Raw genomic sequence first — 17,626 nt, forward strand, 5'->3', positions numbered from 1 at the left:
CGTTAGCCAGCAGCTTTTGCAGCTCTCTTTGTACTTTTGCTGTCGGATCCCGCGCGAGACGAGCGTACGTGTCAGCGTCTTCCAAAAGGGCCAACATTTTCTTTCGGTAGTCGCTCTTGTCCAACAGTACGGTGGCTTTACCCTTATCCGCTGGCAGAATTACTATGTCAGGATTAGTACGCAGGCTTCTAAGAGCCTCTTTTTCTTGGCGTGACAGGGGTGAAGTCGAAGGCTGTGCGCTTAGCTTCGAAAGGACGCTGACAACGCGTGTACGTGCTTCTTCCCGGCGGGACGGCTCAACGAGGCTCACAGCATGCTCAGCAGCGCAAACAACTCTCCTTGCGTCGGGCGCTGGACCAGTGTTGAAGTTCAGGCCGAGGCCCAGGACAGAAAGTTCCGCCTTGTCTGGATTATAGGACGACAGGTTGCGCACAAACACTTTCGGGGGATCCGGGGACCGGTCCTTGTGGCAAAGCATCAGCCTTTCCAGTTTGTTTTCTCTGTGGAACGACAGCTTGCACGCCCTGCGCTGCATCGGACCCCAGGCACCCGAAAGCGGGCATCGATTCCGTATGTCCCAGGCGTTAGTGAAACGCTGGCCCGTATACTGCGTCGCTACGACGTGCAGACTGCGCATGTGCCAGCCCACAAGCTCAGGGGAGAATTGGTGCAAGTGAAGGACCCACTAAGAAAGGAAAAGTTCCCAGGCGTCGTATACGCAATCCCATGTGCCGACTGCGCAGCTGTCTACATTGGCGAGTCAGGGGATTTTGAAAGAAGATTGCGCGATCATCAAAACGACGTGAGGAAACAGCGGGTGGCTTCGAACGCGCTGGCCGAACATTCGGTGTCTGCCAAATATACGTCGGTTTAAAAAGCTCTGTAAGAAAGTAGCCATTTGGCATAAAATCTTCACATTTTTCTACCACTAAAATTACTTGCCAACTTAAGACAGCTGCGACAACTTTGCAGATGTTTACCACTTAGCAGTAGCCGATGCCATTTTCCTTTGATCGCGCACAAAAGTTTGCCGAGTGGAACCAAATAAATCTTATCAATACGTGCATGGTAATTCGTACAGGGTGCCCTACAAGCTCACTGAATTTCGTTGTTTTACCAGTTCGAGGTCCGGAGACATTTGATAGCATCACACGCAGTATTTAATCAAGCAATGAATCAATTAAAATACAATATTTTGCACACATATTAATATGCTCAACAAGGATTTCCTCCAAAGTATCGTCTTCACCCATAATGCCGGCACATAGTACGCTCAGAACTGGGCTCTATACCTGCGTAGGAAAAAGGACTATATTAGTAAAAAATACAGCATTCACATTACAATGTTAACAAATGCTGGATTATTTGTTCCCTTAAGGTGAATTCCTATCTTTCCTACGTTTTAAGGTCGGAGTCTCTTTACCATTCTTATTGTAGATTTGCGTTGTAGTTGGCTATTTATAGCTATAATAAAATCACTATTTCATTACAAGGGCAACTTCACTGATAACCTGGCCCTTGGAAGCACTCTCGAAACCATACGGCACACCTAGGTTGGTCAATTATAAGAACTTCAACAGAGCAAGCGTTCGCATCTAACACTTTTTGCCGCTGCTCCCACGGCGGCTGTGGTTCGATGGCGGAAAAACTACGAACATTTCAACTTGCGCCATATATTTGCAAGCAATGCGTATAATTCGCATTATCTTCTAGAGCATGTGCCTGAGTATATCGCGTTTACTTCGGAGCTTGTATGAGAAAAACATCGCTTCAATTTGGCGTTTATCCCCAAGGACAACAGGAAAGAAAGGCTCGTCAAAAGGACCGGACCTCAATGGCAAATATGTGCGTGGCATTGGGCATTCTGTACTCTTTGAATGAGACGCCCGCAAGCTTTGTATCATGCTGAAATGTCAATTAATCGATGATAATGTTTAATGTTGTGTCTAGCGCATGCACAATTTTGCTCATTCATCGATCGCGCAGTGGGCTTGCCAATGCAAATCTTTATTTGAAACTCCCGAGGGAAGCGCTGCCACAAGCTTAACAAGAGTCATGAAATCCCAAAAATAGTTTTACTGACAGCATGGAAACTTCTTTTCAGGTGAGTTGATGCATAATGTTCTTGTAAAGCGTTGTAGTGCATATGCAAGAGGGCCATGATAAATGAAGCACGCACTAACAAGCGTTGTCTGTGAAATGGTTTCATTCGTATAAGGCCAAACCTCGCGCAAGACGAAGTGTTAATTTCTCCCTTCAGGTAAGTTAAACGATAACGGCAGTTGAAACACGTTAAACGTTCGGACGTCTGGCGACAAGTCTGTCTTTTACGTGCCTTCTTGAGCTTAGTTTGATAGGCCGCTCTGAATGGCTCGCGGTGAGGACCCTTGCGTAACTGTAGGAACTATCCGCAAAACTTGTGAAGTCCATGTGAGGGTTTAGTGGAAATAAATTCACTGGTGGCCACCCTGGCAATGAAAATTATTCCTCCTTAGAGATTCTGCTTTACCTAAGAATATATCGCATCTTCTGCAAAAGGTGTGTAACCTTCTGTAAGAATCTGTAACCAATAGACTGATCCTAGTGACTGATCTGCGCATGCGCCGGTTTCTCCGTAAGTAGCGCCTCCGCAATGTTAGTTTCAATCGGCTGGTCAGCGCGCTCACATGCTACTGCACTACTGCAATCTCAGCGCTATACCAACTCACCGCATAATTGTCAGACATCACTGCCGAGGACAATCTACGTCTTTCATTTACAAAGTTTACTGCCAGGCAAACCTTCTAAGGGTCCATCTACTGTAAAACAACAAAGCTACAGTCTTTGTCAAAAGTGTACAGCCCAGGGGGTCTGCTTCTGAGCCACTTTGTATGGCTTGTAATGCATGTCCGGCATTGCCAATCTCTTGGCGGTTAGATTTTTTGTCTTCCCACCCACAATGGAAAGGACCTCCACTAAATCTAAATGAGCGGCACTATACGGCTGAGAAGCGGACCCTTCTGGGCTCTACACGTTTGACAAAGCCTGTACCTTTACAGCTTGTTTAATTGAAATGACGTCGCCGTAGTCGGCATCGCGTATTGAAAATGTCAAAAATCACATCAAGTTATTTTATGGTTGTAGTGATTGCTGATTAATTAATGTGCCGCAGTCGATGGCGAGTTAACGAAGTCATTGTAATTACTCGCTGAATTACAGATGGTAAATGAAACAAAGCTGGAAAATGTGGAGTTCAAAGCTTCCAGATGCTCAAAAGAAAATAAATACGAATGCTTAATGATTCTTCATAAGGAAATTGAATGTTTATCATCAATAATTGAATGAACTGCAAAAATTAAAACTGAAGAAAGGAGGTGCCTAGAGTTGTAAAATTGCTCAGAATGAAAAGGCAATGCTTGATGATGCTCATTAGGCAAATTTGCAGTGTGTAATTTATGAATAATTGGAAATACCTGAAAATGAAATAATTAACAATTGGGTTCAAAGGTATCCAACCTTTCGGAATGAAAAGCATGAAGTTATTTCTGGTGCTAAATAAGAGAATTATGCAAATGTGCACTTCGTTACTGCTTGCTCACTTATCCCTTATATTGTGTCTATCAATCTCTCACAGCCCGATCAGTATATAGCGATAATCTACAACGTACGAAAAGCACCGGACGTTAACAGTCCCTCTCAACAAAGCCGTACAAAAGTGCCTGAGTAGGTTAGGAGTAGCGTGTCCAGTTCTCGGTCCATGGGCTCTGGAATGTATAATTTTCGCTACACTCTTTCATCTAAATGAAGCTACCCCGTGTTGGCAGCTCATGCCGAGTCACGGCCGAGTACTCCGGACGTCACCCAAGACAACGTCCAATTTGTGATCTGTCTGTCTCCTGCAAGCTATACCACACGGCAGAGGCAGGCCCGTGAATTTTCGCTCACAATTTCGACGTCGAAAGTTCTGGAGAACGAGGATTTAATGCTGTCGATTTAATAACCTGATGCACCCTCAAGGTGATGAGGAACGCAGGTTTTTCGTTTTATGTAGCGGATTACACAATGAGAAAGCTCAAGTAACATCGTATATAAGCTCTGGTCGACTTTAGGAAAACGCTAGTAAGGTTGAAAAAAATAAGTTGATAGAGTAAGAAATTTTCATTGTGAGAACTCTGAGCAAGGACACTGCTAGAAGAAAATGTAATGAGTGTTGTTTGAAACACTCTACTGGTCCATGCCCTTTCCTGAACCTTTCACTTCAGAAGAGCCGACCACCACGCCGGGGAATATGTTGCACCCATTGCAAACCGGTGGGTACCCAGCAGCACGAGGGATCGAATTGGTACCTGCCGAATCCCAGGCAGGCCATCACAAGGCCGCAGCTTCCAGTGGTGGGGAAAGCTACGCGAATGGGTCAGCGATTCTTTCCGCCATCGGAAAACCACATGTCCGCCCCGTAAGGCAGAAGCCCATTTTTGGCACTTTGTCTTCCTTCTATATTTTTCTTTTTATTTGCTTTTCCCCTTTTCATTTTCTTGATTTTTTCTTTTATTATTCCTCTTCTTTTTTATTTTTTCATTTTTTTTCTATTAAGTCCATATGTAAGCGTTTTGTTCTTTTTTGGTGATTGAAATGAAAGTTTTTTGAAAGACAGGGGCAGGTGTTTGAATCTATTTAAAGCGCATTTTTTCAACTAGGAGGCTAACCTCAGGTGCATGATGTCGACAGCTTCTCTCGTGCCTGCCGTCTGTTCTTGGTAGACCTCTATGACATCGTCGTTGACCATCTCGAGTTGTTTGGTTGCGTCGTCGTCTCTGATCCGCTTCTTATCTGAAAGCAGAACCCACACATTTTCAATGTAAAAAAGCACGCAGGTCAGAAAAATTACGAAATGCTTTTGTGCGAAGAACATAACACTGGAGTCGAGTATTTTATTTCCCCGTCTTGTAAAGGCTTGGATTCGACCAAACTGGTCTCTGCTCAGTGAGGAATTAAGGAGTTGAGGAATGCGGACATATGCTCGCACACGTCGCCAAACCGCGAACGTCCTGGTCCGTTTCGAAGGGGAAATATCAAGAATAGACAAAAAATCGCGCAGATTAGGTCAGAACTAGCGCTGAAACGGAAATGAAATTTGCAGTAATTTGTTTAACACCGGTGCTAAATTAGCTTTCGCATGAGGTTGACATTTAGAGGATAATTGCCAAAATATGGATTTGCTAAAAATATGGATTAGGAGCTCTATGCTTTTGTCTTTCTGCGAATGATTGGCTTTTGCTGTATCGGCTCAGTCATCAACTCTTATTATTTGTCTTTCCCATAGTTTTCACGCCGCACAGGAAGCAACCTCCAGCCAATGAAACCAGCTGTCTGTTATCACTAGCGCGTGCCTGTGTATGTGTGGTTTCATGTTGCTGCCTTTGCTCGCGTATAGAATTTTAGCATCGGAAATAGCCAACGCAACTAGGGTAAAATGCTCCGCTTACATATTGAATATTTCTACGTAGGCAATGAACGGGGCCTTGTGAGCTGTTATTTTAATTTGAGCGAGAATGATAGAGTAGAGTTGGGACTGAACTAACCCCAATAAAATGAGCAGAAATCCAGCAACAAAACGGCGGTTTTGTTTAATATATTAGTTGTTTCTTACGTACATTCCCTTTTATCTTTGCACTCTCCTGTGGCCAGAGCAATCAACGAAAATTCTTTGGTAGCATAGTTTTAGCTTTACATTCTATTTTACGAGCTCACTGTCATACGAGCATTCAGTTATATACGCGTTACCATAGCAACATTCACATGCCATAGCGGGGAGTTCTGTTCTCCGGTCAGGCAGTGCGCATCGGGGATGCTCACCCTATACGCCATCCACTGATATAGTTGACAGAGGGCCGAAATATTACCTTCCATGCATTATACTGTGGCGTTTGGTCGAATGTGTGTAGTCTCGACGGCTGCCGCCACATTTCAGAATGTCCTCTGAGATACAGAATTTCCCAGAGCTGCTATTGATGGTCAATTCGTCGGGGCAAGAACCCTGTGGAAGAAATATGTTACGGGCCACCAAGTTTTGCAGCGAGATCCGCCGGTTATAGTCATCGTGTTGATGAAAGGTTTTAGGTTTAATTCGCTCCAAATGAGAAGTTTAATCAAAACTGACCCTGTGGTTCTGCGTAATAGGTATATCTATGTCCTGCAGGGTCGTCCAATCTAAGGATGGATACTTGAACGCGTTCTCCCTCTTTTTGCAGCGTCACTGACTCCTACCTGGCCGAGCCTAGAAGTGATGCGGAAGGCCACGCGTGGTGGCACCTCCCGGTGCGTCCATGGCACTTCGGCCAAAGCGCGGCCGAGCTGGACTCAGTGGCGTATCTAAGAGAGCGATCAAATGGTCGCGTGTTTACCGTAAGGGTGGATGACACTGCACATGCATCCGGCGGTTCTTCAACTGATTGCGAAATGCGAGTAACCCACTCTCTGTGAGTTGTGCTGTGTTCCTATTGCTGTGAGAGTAAGTTCAAAGTTATTATCAAGATCAGTATGTAGGTGCCACCGCCTCGGCATTCACTCACGTGGGCGGAGAAAAGCAGTCGAGATCGGTTCCGGCCCGGCCTCCGGACGGAAGCACGGCCAGCACCACGGTTCTAGTCGTGGCGGTATACTGCTGGCAGAGCACCCGTGGGTCCCATCTGAGGCCTGCTTCTGTGGCGTTAGCACAACGGGGTTGAAATCCCGAGAAGCGCAAGACACTCTTTTCGGCCCGAGTACTCCGTTAAGCCGAGCCAGCTTGGCCATCTTCTGCACCAAAGTACATTAATAGACAACACTGGAGGACCTGCGAAAGGTCGGTATATTAGCACACTGGTCTTCGAAAAGCAGTAAATTAGGCGTGTAGAGGCATACAAAAGAACGGGCGAATGCAGTCATTTTTCACTTTTTAGGTGTGCTGTAGCAAAAAAAAAAAGTTTAGATATTGAGGAATAATTACACAAGTACAAAAAACTTAAAATATCACACGTTTTGCTTCCTGACCATCATACTCTCCAATACGTCGTGTTCACCCGATTTGACGCCGTTTTGTGCACTAAATCTTTGGGGTGGACGCCAAACAAGCGAAAGTACCATTTTGTGGCTCTGACCACACTGGGAAGAGCACTTCGGCGCTAATGTACACTGTCACATGAAGAACCAAGGCAGTTGATACCTGCTCTAGCCTGAGTTTGCTTTTAAACCAGACAGTACACAGCGAACATGAAAACGGGCCGGCATAAAAAAAAAGTGCACCTTGGAAAAGAATTCTACACACCACCAATGTATCAAGACTAATGAATTTTGATTGTTAGAATCAGTGTTGATATTATGCATCTTTCGCTTCGCACAATGTTTCCCGGTTGATCACTTATCGGTTTTCGATTGTCATTTATTGATTCTTTGTTTGGTTCGAGGTATGGTTTTTTGGTTCGAGGTAAGATTCTTTTCCTACTGAGTCTCAAGCAAACCATTTTGCCAGTCCTAACTGCATAGCATTCTCCCGAAAACAGACTGAGAGTATAGATGACACATTAAGGACTAAGAATTATGAATCGTGCGAAAAGCTTGGATTAAATGGTAGTCAACAGCTAAAAGTACTGGTGTGCTTGTTGTATTAAGTAGAGGAACGCTTCAAGTTACGAAAGCCGGGTAATACTTTTGTGATACTGATGGCTTTGTTCAGGAAACTGCGCGTTAACATTAGGCTTGTGAGGTAAATCTTTGTTGAAATCACAATACAAGTGAAAGCTCAGAACAATGATGGCGGCAACTGGGCCCCTGAAGATCCCTTACGTTCACGCACAACTGGGCAGAATCGGGACTTGTGCGCGTGCGTGCGTGCGTGTGCGTGTGCTTTCGCGCACGTGTGTGTGTGTGTGTATGTTTTAACTTTTTTTTAAATTATATACACCGATACTTATCATTTGCAAGCACCGCCTTTTCATTTTGAGCAGCTTGACCCTTTAAACGCATTTTTAAAACATTTCTTGATATAGCTAGTTGACCAGTTATAAGCAGAAATTTCTTAATCAGCATTATGAAGCAGTGTATTTTTCTTCCGCACATTTGGGCGTTTTTCAACTTTCATTGCATAATTTTTTTTTTCAAATTTTGGAATTAGTTGATCAAACCGCACAGTAAATTTTCTTAATTAGCATTCTTTTTACATTCGATAATCATTGTGAAGATTTAGACGCGTTTGTGCCAACGATTGTTTTCCCTTTCGATTCAATAATTACAATGATTTCATTAAGTCGTCATCTGCTATCACACACCAATCGATCACAAACCATTAGAAGCACAAATTACTATGGTATGATTTTTTACGCAGTGTCTGATTATTTGCGGCAAAGTGCACCGACGAGTACTACTACGGCGCGAACGGCTTTTCATCGAACGTGCTGCATAAGCTATCGCCTATTACTAAAACAAAATGTCAACAGCAGCAGTGATTATCGTGATTATAGTGCGCAGCTGAAATACTCACCAGAGAAGTCATCGGTATCAAACTCCCGCGGTGGTCGATGGCCGGACGACTGACTGCCCTGCCAGGCTCGGCGATGTCCCGGGCAACCAGACTTGGCCACCGATGTAGATGTCGACAGCTCCAGCCGCCACCTCCTCCGTGTACTTCGAGCATGGAGTCGCAGAGTAGGACCGAGACTACAGAGCCCTTGTGGAACACCGAGCTAGGTATAGTCGCCGGGGTGACCTCTCCGCAGAGTCTGCGCTGTGAGCCCAGTTCTCCAGCCTGGAGCCGATGCCACGCCAAAGTGAAGAGTTCAGGGGGCCCGGTGAAGGCAAGGAGGCTTCCACCAATGTACCAGGACGAGAGCTGTTCAAGGATGGCTGGTTGCTGTGAAAGACCGCTCGGCGCAGTGCCCATGTTCGAATTACCGCATGCTGAACGAGGAACGCGTAACACGTGCGCTCGTGTAATTCTACCGTGCTGTTCTGCCTCTTCTTCCTCGTGGCGCTCTCGCAAAGGACAATGCTGGCCGGATATTCGGCGCAAATACGAGTTACAGTTCCGAATGAGTCGCGCCTGGGGCAGAGAAAACGGCATAAGTCAGCAAATCTTACTTTAGAGATTCCTTTGTGCAAAAAAGAACTCTTTAATTTAGAAGCCGTACTGCGATTTATAATCATCGTCGAAGACTCGACAGTGCCGAGAGCATGCATGCTTAGAAATCAAAGCCCTTGTTTTTGTCTTCAAAATAATTCGTATTTTGCTGTTGCGCCCTAAAAAAAATAGTATACAACCTCGTGGTTGGGATGTTCGTACGAGAAATAAACGTGATGCCTAGCGTCTGCGAGCAGAGTTCGGGAGAGTGAAATAGGGAAAAAAAACTTTAAATAGGCATAATTCTTTCAGACAACAACATTGACCACGCACATGCTGTCACAATCAGTAAAAAGACGGCCCAGGGTAAAATGGCGGAGAAGTTTATCAGATTGATATTCGATTCCGGGACACTACATGCACGGAAGATGAAAAAAAAAAGAACATTGTCGTTTATGCTCCCTAGGTGGAAACCCGCAAGGAAGGGTCTAGCGCATAACCAATGCCCAAACAACTGCATAAATTACAAATTCTTGCCAGCTTCATTAACAACAATATCTAAAGCGACAAATAAATATAACGGAAACTATAACACCTACTTTTCTAACCGAGTCAGTCGTGAACCTCTCAACAGATATATTTAACGTAATGGAACGTACCAACTTGTTGCCCTTCTTTTATAACGTCCAGTCCACGGTAACGTTTCCTCAAGAAGAAAAAGATCAACTGGAGCCCATATTTCCAAGCACTGCTGGTCGTTTTAAAGCTTGCACTATCTTTTCTTCAAGCCCAATTCATTTGAGCGCAGACTTCTTTGAGTTGTCTGTGTTGGAATTAGTGCCTGTAGTGAATTGTCTGAGGTTTGGTACCCTGGAGTGGACAGAGTATCAGTTGCTATGCTGAAAATATTAATCGAAGGCTTTGCCCCAACTCTCATGGAGATTGTGAATAGAGGCTTTACAAAAGTTAGTGCCATCTAGTGAAAGAGACAGAAACTGTGCGCGGAGGCCATGTTTTGTTCAGTCCGCCCGCGCCTCCCATCGAGTACGCTGTCAACTTGCGCCTTCGTGGAACCCGTGCTTGCACCGCAAGGTGCATTGGAATGATCACAAGCGATTGTTTCATTTTTTTATCATCCCAGCAGTCGCTGCTTGCACCAAGCTCTATTCGGAATGATGGCAGCATGTTGCGGCGTACCCTTCTGCAGCAAGCGCACAGTCATAGATGCGCACGGAAACAAGGTATACTCGTGTATGCGACCGCTCATTTGTAATCCTAATCAGTTTTACAAGTGTCACTTGGATCATGTAAAGCATTACTGCACGTCCCTCTGACTGGGAGCTATCTCACAGAACGTGCTATCACCTAAAACAGGAAGGTTGTTTTGCGTGCTATGGAGCCTTGTTAACTTGAAGGATAAACTTATGCTTCGATGGAGGACACGGGAGAAGGAGCAATGCATGTATACCGAACGCTATTGCTTAAATACGCTCTTTGAAACCTTTTGTACGCAGGTTGTATTTACCATTGTGCATTTGATTTAAGAGACGCGCATGATTACCGAAACTACTTTCACATTCGTGCGAAATTGTAGTGCTTATGGCAGAGAGCAATACGGCTGTCTAGTGCACCCGAGGCACGCTGGAAAAGCGGTTGCCAAATCCGCGGCGTATAGTAAAGCAGGAGACGATGACATCCCACTAGTGTGTTGTAATATGCTCACGTCCAGCCCGTTTCGAAAGATGTTATCACGTGATAATGCATGCAAAGTCCGGTCCGCGTTCAGAGCGCGCAGCTCAGGTTTGCATTCTGTGCCTTCATACCTGCTGGTGCGGCCGATAAAATAACGAAGTTTGCTTTTCACTTTTGTGCGTTTTATCGAGTCGCCCGATGGTTCGCTAATTGACAACCACCTGAAATTCAGTTGATTTTGTAAATATGCCGATTTCTTGTTTATTCCCTCTGTCAGATAGCAGACATTTGAAGCCTTAACCTCATATGAAAGTGCTGTCATGGGAAGCTTCGAGGAACTCGGAGGAAGAGGAACTCGGCTGAAACGAAAAGAAATTTGATACGTCAACTCACATTACTGTGAAGTGTCAGTGCTTGTTGCAACTAGCCGTGTTCATAAAGTCAGATGTATATTATATCATACTGTTATAAAATATTAGGGGGACGCTTAAGCTGTGCCGTCAAGGGTATCACGCGATAGCGTCTCTCTCTCACAGACACACACGTTTTCTTTCATCTCTTTTTTTAATTTTTAGCTTTTATTTATTTTATATTTCGATTATTTGTTTCTTTATTTTATTTAATGTTTCATATTTTTGTACACCAACACTCAGGGTCAGTAACAATCATCTTTCCATTCTGAGCAAGTTGACACCTTTGAACACATTCAATTATTTCAAATAATCAATAACATATTCTAAATTTTCCTCATTAGCATCACCAAGTACTGGCTTTTCCGTCTGAGCATTTTGTCCCCTTTAAACCCTCGATTTCCAAGTTTTTTTTCTTTTTTGTTGCTTTATTTCATTATTTGGTCAATTAATTACAAATATTTTATTATCTCATCATCGCTTATTGCGCACCAATCAATCTTCACTCATTGGAAGCAGAAATTACCATAACACATTTTTCTTTTTTTTTTTTTTACGCAGCCCCCGATTATTTCCGAGATCCGTGTCAATAACTGCGTCGACGGCATATGCGGGAAAGTGCTAAGCGCCATTCCGACTTACGTCAAATTACGCACGATTCTTTCATCTCAAAATAAATTGCATCCTCGCTCATTTCACCAACAAGTATCCCACTAGTAGCCGTGGGATGAGCGACGGTGATGCGCAAACCAAGCAAATTCGCGATCGTCTCTCATAGTCGTTAAAGTAAATAGCAAAGGCACACAGACAAAAAGAATCTGCACATTACAAAACTCTAGATACTGGACCTGGATACGGATGACGCAGCGCGGATCGACGAGGGGCCCATGCACGACTCGTAGAGGAGTTTGTAACCGCTACACCTCGGCTGTCAAAATACGCTTCTTGGCTTTGCTAACAGACACCGCCAGGGACAGAAAAGAGGTCCAAGTACAGCACACTAGGTTACGACATGAAAAGCGCGTATAAAACGGCGGGCGCTGACGGATGGACACGAAGCGAACCAAAGCGAACGGATGGAGCGAAAAAAATATCGCTGCCAGCGCCGGTTCAGCATGCCGATAATGGTTGCCAGACTTACTTTTGTACACCCTCTATTGGTCTTTGGAAAAAGCCACGATTCCACAAGGTTGGAAAACCGCGAAAATTATGTTATTGCTGAAACATCAGTGGAAGGGTTTTAATATTGAGAGAATTCGACAAGATTGCTCTTTCTAAATATTTAGTTAAAGGTCCAACCTCCAGCTGTTGCGCCTCGGCCGGTTACCGATCTGTTCCACACAAAATCTCTGGCTCGTCTACTTTGTAATTTGGCTCATCGGTCATCTCAACAACATCGACCTCTGTTACTTCCCCAAATCGCTTTCGTTTTCTGATAAAGACTTCTCGGTCCCCGATCGAGAAAACCGGCATAGTGATTTCACCATTTTTCATTTCGACAAGAGTTTCGTTCCTGAAGGTACAAGTACATTTTCTGTCCACACTATTGATCCGAGAGAATCGATCACCATTATAAAATGCGTGAATTCAGAGAGACTTGACCCGGAAAAACCAAAAAGAAAAAAGAGGAGGGCCGGAAAGCATTATCAACAGATTACATAAAAAACTCATTGTGAACTTATTACAACAGAGGGGGTGCGAACAACATCGCGGCCAAGGGGCGGTGCCACAGAACCCAACCACAGCAACGAGCGAGCCTAAAAGGGCCCAAAACAAGGGAAGTAGAGGCAGTCATAGGTCAAAACCAGAAAAAATGCGCGAGGTAAAAGCAGAGTCATAACTAAAAACAGATAAAACGTGCGAAGCTAAAGCAGAGTCATGAACTAAAAACAGACCAAACGCGCGAAGCAAACGCAGAGTCAAAAACTAAAGACATATGAAACGTGCGAAGCAAAAGCGGAGTCATAAGCTATATCCGACGATCCGTGGGAAGCAAAAGCAGAGTCAAAACTAAAATCAGACTCAGGAGTGTGGAAGGCTCCCCGCTAAAACGCTTATATAATCGCCCTGTCTTCATCCTGCGTTCATATATCTGACAATGAAGCGTTTGCATCATCTTTGGGACTACTTTTTTCTTATGCTTGTAGAACTGTACCCTCCCCCCCCCCCCCTGTAATGCCACATGTGGCGCTGTGGGTAAAAGAATGAGTAAATAATTAAAAAAAATACAATACTGATGCAGAAAAATTTGAAGTTGTCGATAGCGAGATCCAGTTGATTGAGGTAGGTTGCAGTACGCTCTCGCTAGTGGTTTTGCGCGCGCAACTTCGACTCACCTAATGGCTCCAGATGAAAAGAAAGGACCTTTTTTGCACCACAATCGCAGTTTACCTCCTAGCCTTTCATAAGACACGTATGGAGGCTCTGTGTAACTTCTGCCCACGAGCAGGTTGACCGACAAGGTATCGTCCGGGACAACATGAATTGGAATGCTCTTGCCTTTGAACTCGTCAGTCTCCAGGTCGGCGAAACACTTTCCAATTGCTCGTACCGACGGTGTCTCTTGACAGCTGGAACCCTAGAGCGCTGCCGAATCTTCAGACATTTTTGCGCCACACCGTGTGGCCGCCCACGCGAGGAGGAGGCACCCAGAGATCCTGTTGTCGGTCCTGCCGATGAGGGTCTTGCTTTTGCAAGATGAGTTGCTTGAGCAGCACTCCAGGGGCGATCTTTTCCTTTACTTGCATTGCTCACTGTGTTGGTCGCGCTGTTGCCAACTGGCTCCAACCATGCAGTGACGCTGGGTATGGCCTCTCTTACCAGTATAGCAAAAATATCATCTCTCGCTTCTCCTGAGGGCAGTAGCGGGAGATGCGTCCGAAACGTCCTCACTTGTAGCATTTATAGTTCGCTTTCTCAATTGTAAGGGGCGGCCTCTTGTCTCCCCCTGATCTCTCGTAGTTAGCATTTCACGCAGGCGAACTGGCCGTGTCTCTCGTACGAGGTGGGTCACTTGCCACCCTTTTCCCCTTCGCAACGCCAAACACCCGTTCTCTCTCTAGGCCTATCATCTCGATTTACATAACATCGTGTAGGAGGTTATGCTCATCTTCATGAGTTCGTCCGAGCAGCATAGTGCATAGCTTACTCGAACGCAGACCGGTCATATTCTCCCGTCTATTGCAAAAAAAGAACAAAAAAAAAAACAAACAAACAGGTTAGCTTCTCGGCAAATACGAACCTTAGAGGGGAAGTAAGCTGTCGTGCATTCGTTTCTGTTCCGAACGCGCTCTTGCTTCTTTCTCCATCTTTCCGATGCTGTGATCTCGCTGCAAAAGCGGCGGCGGAAGCAATATTTGAAGTTTTGCCATGAGACACTTAGTTACTTCGGGAACGCGAGCCAATTCGTGGCGGTCCCAACAAGGTGGCATTTGGTCGTCCGTAGCTTTTCCAGCCACTCTTTCGCTGTCGCCGCATCACCGCTGCTATCGACGTCACAAATAATACTGATCTGATCTGGCATTACTTGATATTTTGCTCCTGCGCATGACGCTCCCGTTGACGCTCGCAGAGCAAGTCGCTCAAGCAGGCTGCTCAGCAAACGGTCCTTCTCACGCAACGCACTAAGGAGGTCTCTCACCAATGTTTTCACTCAGCATTACGCATGTCGCTAGTGTCCGCTATCGCTCGTGTCGAGTCTTGATTCACGATGACGATGATTCCCATCTCCTATCCTTCCACTCGCATGGTCACACTGCTTTGTTCACAGTGCTATGGTCCAATCCCACATGTGATTAACGCTGGGAAAAAGGGGAAAACAGAAAAAGCTGCACAAAATTAGGAACAAAAAAGATGAAAACGTACAGAGGTTATATTGAAAAAATTAACTAGTTTCAAATTCACTCTTCATTGTGCACTAGCGTACATTGCTTAGTCAAGTGTCCACTCTCATTGTCGACGCACTGCGCACTCTCGCACATTTCTTCAAGCGTCCGCTCTCATTGACGACGCACTGTGCACTGTCGTTCTAAGTCCCGTGATCGTACTCGCTCGTACGAGATCTATAGAATAGGGGGCCTCAAGCCTTGGGGCCCCCAAGGAGCTTCGGGCGTCGAAATGCGCATGCGGAGAACGAAAGACATGATTGGGGTCTTGGATTAACACTTGGGACGGACCATATTTTCCGGTTATAGCGTTCGCCCCAAACCACCTCGCTTGGGTTTCGGCAACATATCGGCATCCGGCCAAGTGGCAGCTGCCTGCCTCAACACCCATTCGTCGTTACTGCTTCATGGTGTGACGAGGTCATGGCAAACGAACGATGTACGAAGCTTGTGTTGTTTAATGGTGCCCGCAACACCAAATTTTAGCGATAAAACACGCCATATTTTATGATTGCTTCCGGATTTGCCGAACTGTTGGCTTAGGGAGTTCACCTCGTCTGGATCCCATGGGGACCAGGCATCGGAAAGCGCAAAAGGTTCGAATGAGTTTTCGCCGTTCAGCCTGGACGGGCTAAGATCGGCCGATTTTGTCTTGTCTGAAGAAAACGGTTTATATCACTGACACTTTTATATTGGTTCTGAAAAGTAATAACACTTTTTGCTGAATAAAAGAGCGTTAAAAGTCTTTATATATTTAAAGACATTTTCTCGTTTACCGTAGGGGCTCCTCCATCGATGAACGCAAGCCCGGTTCTACTGCGTCGGAAAAACCCCTGTTCTAAATCTAGCCGGTCGGTTCACACGTTACGCCGGGGTGCTATTTGGTCCCCCAAAGCTTGGGGTTCCCCTCTTCTAAAGCACCCTACGTACGCTGTATTCGCTGCCCACTAGGTCAATTCAAAACGAGAACATCCCAAAGAAAGGAACGTAAACACAGGCGGTCCGGTGCAAGCTACCGTGGCACCTACTGATTGGCGAGGGATGCGCGCTGGAGGCATTGGGTTGTCGGGTTACATGCTCCGTAATGCACTCCGAGACGCACGCCCTGGACGCTGCACGTTCGATTCAAGGTGCACAAGGCCGCCGCAGAGGCGGGAATTCCCGACGCTTACATACAATAGGATATTTTCGGCGTTGTGCTTTTCTTTGTGAGGCTCTTTGCTCAATTTACGGCGCCCTAATTTATATTAAACTTCTTTCAGATTTGTAGGACGTTCGTTATCTACACGATTTGATCGCTCTTCCAGCACGTAAGTGCTTGGCTCCTTTAAGAGTAAAAATGCAAGGGATTTGCCTTTGGAGGCGTCTATACATCTTTGCCGAGACAGTTTTTAGAGTTTAGAGGGCACGCTTATACACGGAGTGGTCTTAGATGCCTTTAAAATGTTGAGCCTCCTCGGAGCACACTCTGCGAAATTCACCACGCTGGCGCATATGTACACGGCCTAGGTATATATCGCTCTCGCTAGGCCATCGTTTATCCTCCCTTGAAGCGCTGCAATGCGCTGTGGTGATAGATCGCTGTTCGCATACTCCAAAGCACATACAAGATAGAATATCATGTGACACGTAGACAATAGGGTGATACAAGAACACGTCACTCCGATATCGATATACGTGCAATGCTAAAAATTTTGAGCAGTTGCCAACATTCGTAGTCTGCGCGAGAAATAATTCACATGTGCCGTACAATAGTAAAATATAGTAATGTAGGCGCAGACTAACAGGAGAAACGTTTTAACTAGTACGCTGGTTAACAAATATTTTAGGTAAATACTTTTCCATTGAAGCTAAGCTTTTGGTGGCCAATAACGATTTGCAACTGTTCTTCGAAAATCGCCTAACCACATTTTAGAATTTAAAGAGCAAGATTGTCCCCGACACTGGAGCAAAAAAAAAAAAAACAAAAAAAAACATGGGGATCGTGAGCACATTTCCACTATTACATGTCCTTAGCTATTCCACGCGCGCTCAACCGCCCATCAGAAAGCGTCAGACCACAAATTACGCCTGTGGTGACCTACTTTATCGTTTAGATATCTCTACGCTGTATTTATTCTAGTCTGGAGCAGCGAACAGTGGATTGCACCGCGGCACGTGTAGGTTGGTGGCTGGCGTAGTACGAGCAAAACAGACAGGACCACGTACCAACCTATTGTATGGCCGCGCGACAGCAACCTCCGCTCCTTCCCTCGCGCCCGTTGCGCTCGTCTCAGCTCTCAGGCGTTGCGGGTGCCTGACAGCAGAACTTCGCACCTAAAGGCGAGTGAGTGCCTTGCTCGTGCCGTAAGCTTCCCCCACTTGGCGCATTCGCCCGCAGGCTCGTGTGTTTTTGAAAACTACGCACGTAACAGGAATCGTACAGCACCGGTGAAATATTCGCGCATAAGGATGAGCTGTACTACAGTGAGTAGGAAATAACAGATATGAACTATCGCCATTGGCCACACGATAAAGTACACCAGCGGGCCTTCAATGAACTACTTACACTTATTTGGCCCGTCGAA

The 17,626-nt window shown here is 45.5% G+C and overlaps 1 protein-coding gene and 1 long non-coding RNA gene across 3 annotated transcripts in view; one reads left to right on the forward strand and one right to left on the reverse strand.

Annotated features, from left to right (window-relative positions):
* Positions 1–17,626, forward strand: part of LOC146172423 (uncharacterized) — a 501,238-nt gene that overhangs the window by 60,854 nt on the left and 422,758 nt on the right. The window lies entirely within an intron of this gene.
* Positions 1,126–9,010, reverse strand: LOC146172425 (uncharacterized). The gene is made up of 4 exons (XM_084585880.1): positions 8,498–9,010; positions 6,552–6,777; positions 4,686–4,809; positions 1,126–1,292 (listed from the first exon to the last, which is right to left on the reverse strand). The coding sequence occupies exons 1-4, from the start codon at positions 8,894–8,896 to the stop codon at positions 1,274–1,276; spliced, it is 768 nt and encodes a 255-aa protein (XP_084442006.1). The 5' UTR covers positions 8,897–9,010; the 3' UTR covers positions 1,126–1,273.

The sequence above is a fragment of the Amblyomma maculatum genome, unplaced genomic scaffold, assembly GCF_055883805.1.
Source record: "Amblyomma maculatum isolate TAMU_Amacu unplaced genomic scaffold, ASM5588380v1 scaffold_13, whole genome shotgun sequence".
NCBI classification, from domain to species: domain Eukaryota; kingdom Metazoa; phylum Arthropoda; class Arachnida; order Ixodida; family Ixodidae; genus Amblyomma; species Amblyomma maculatum.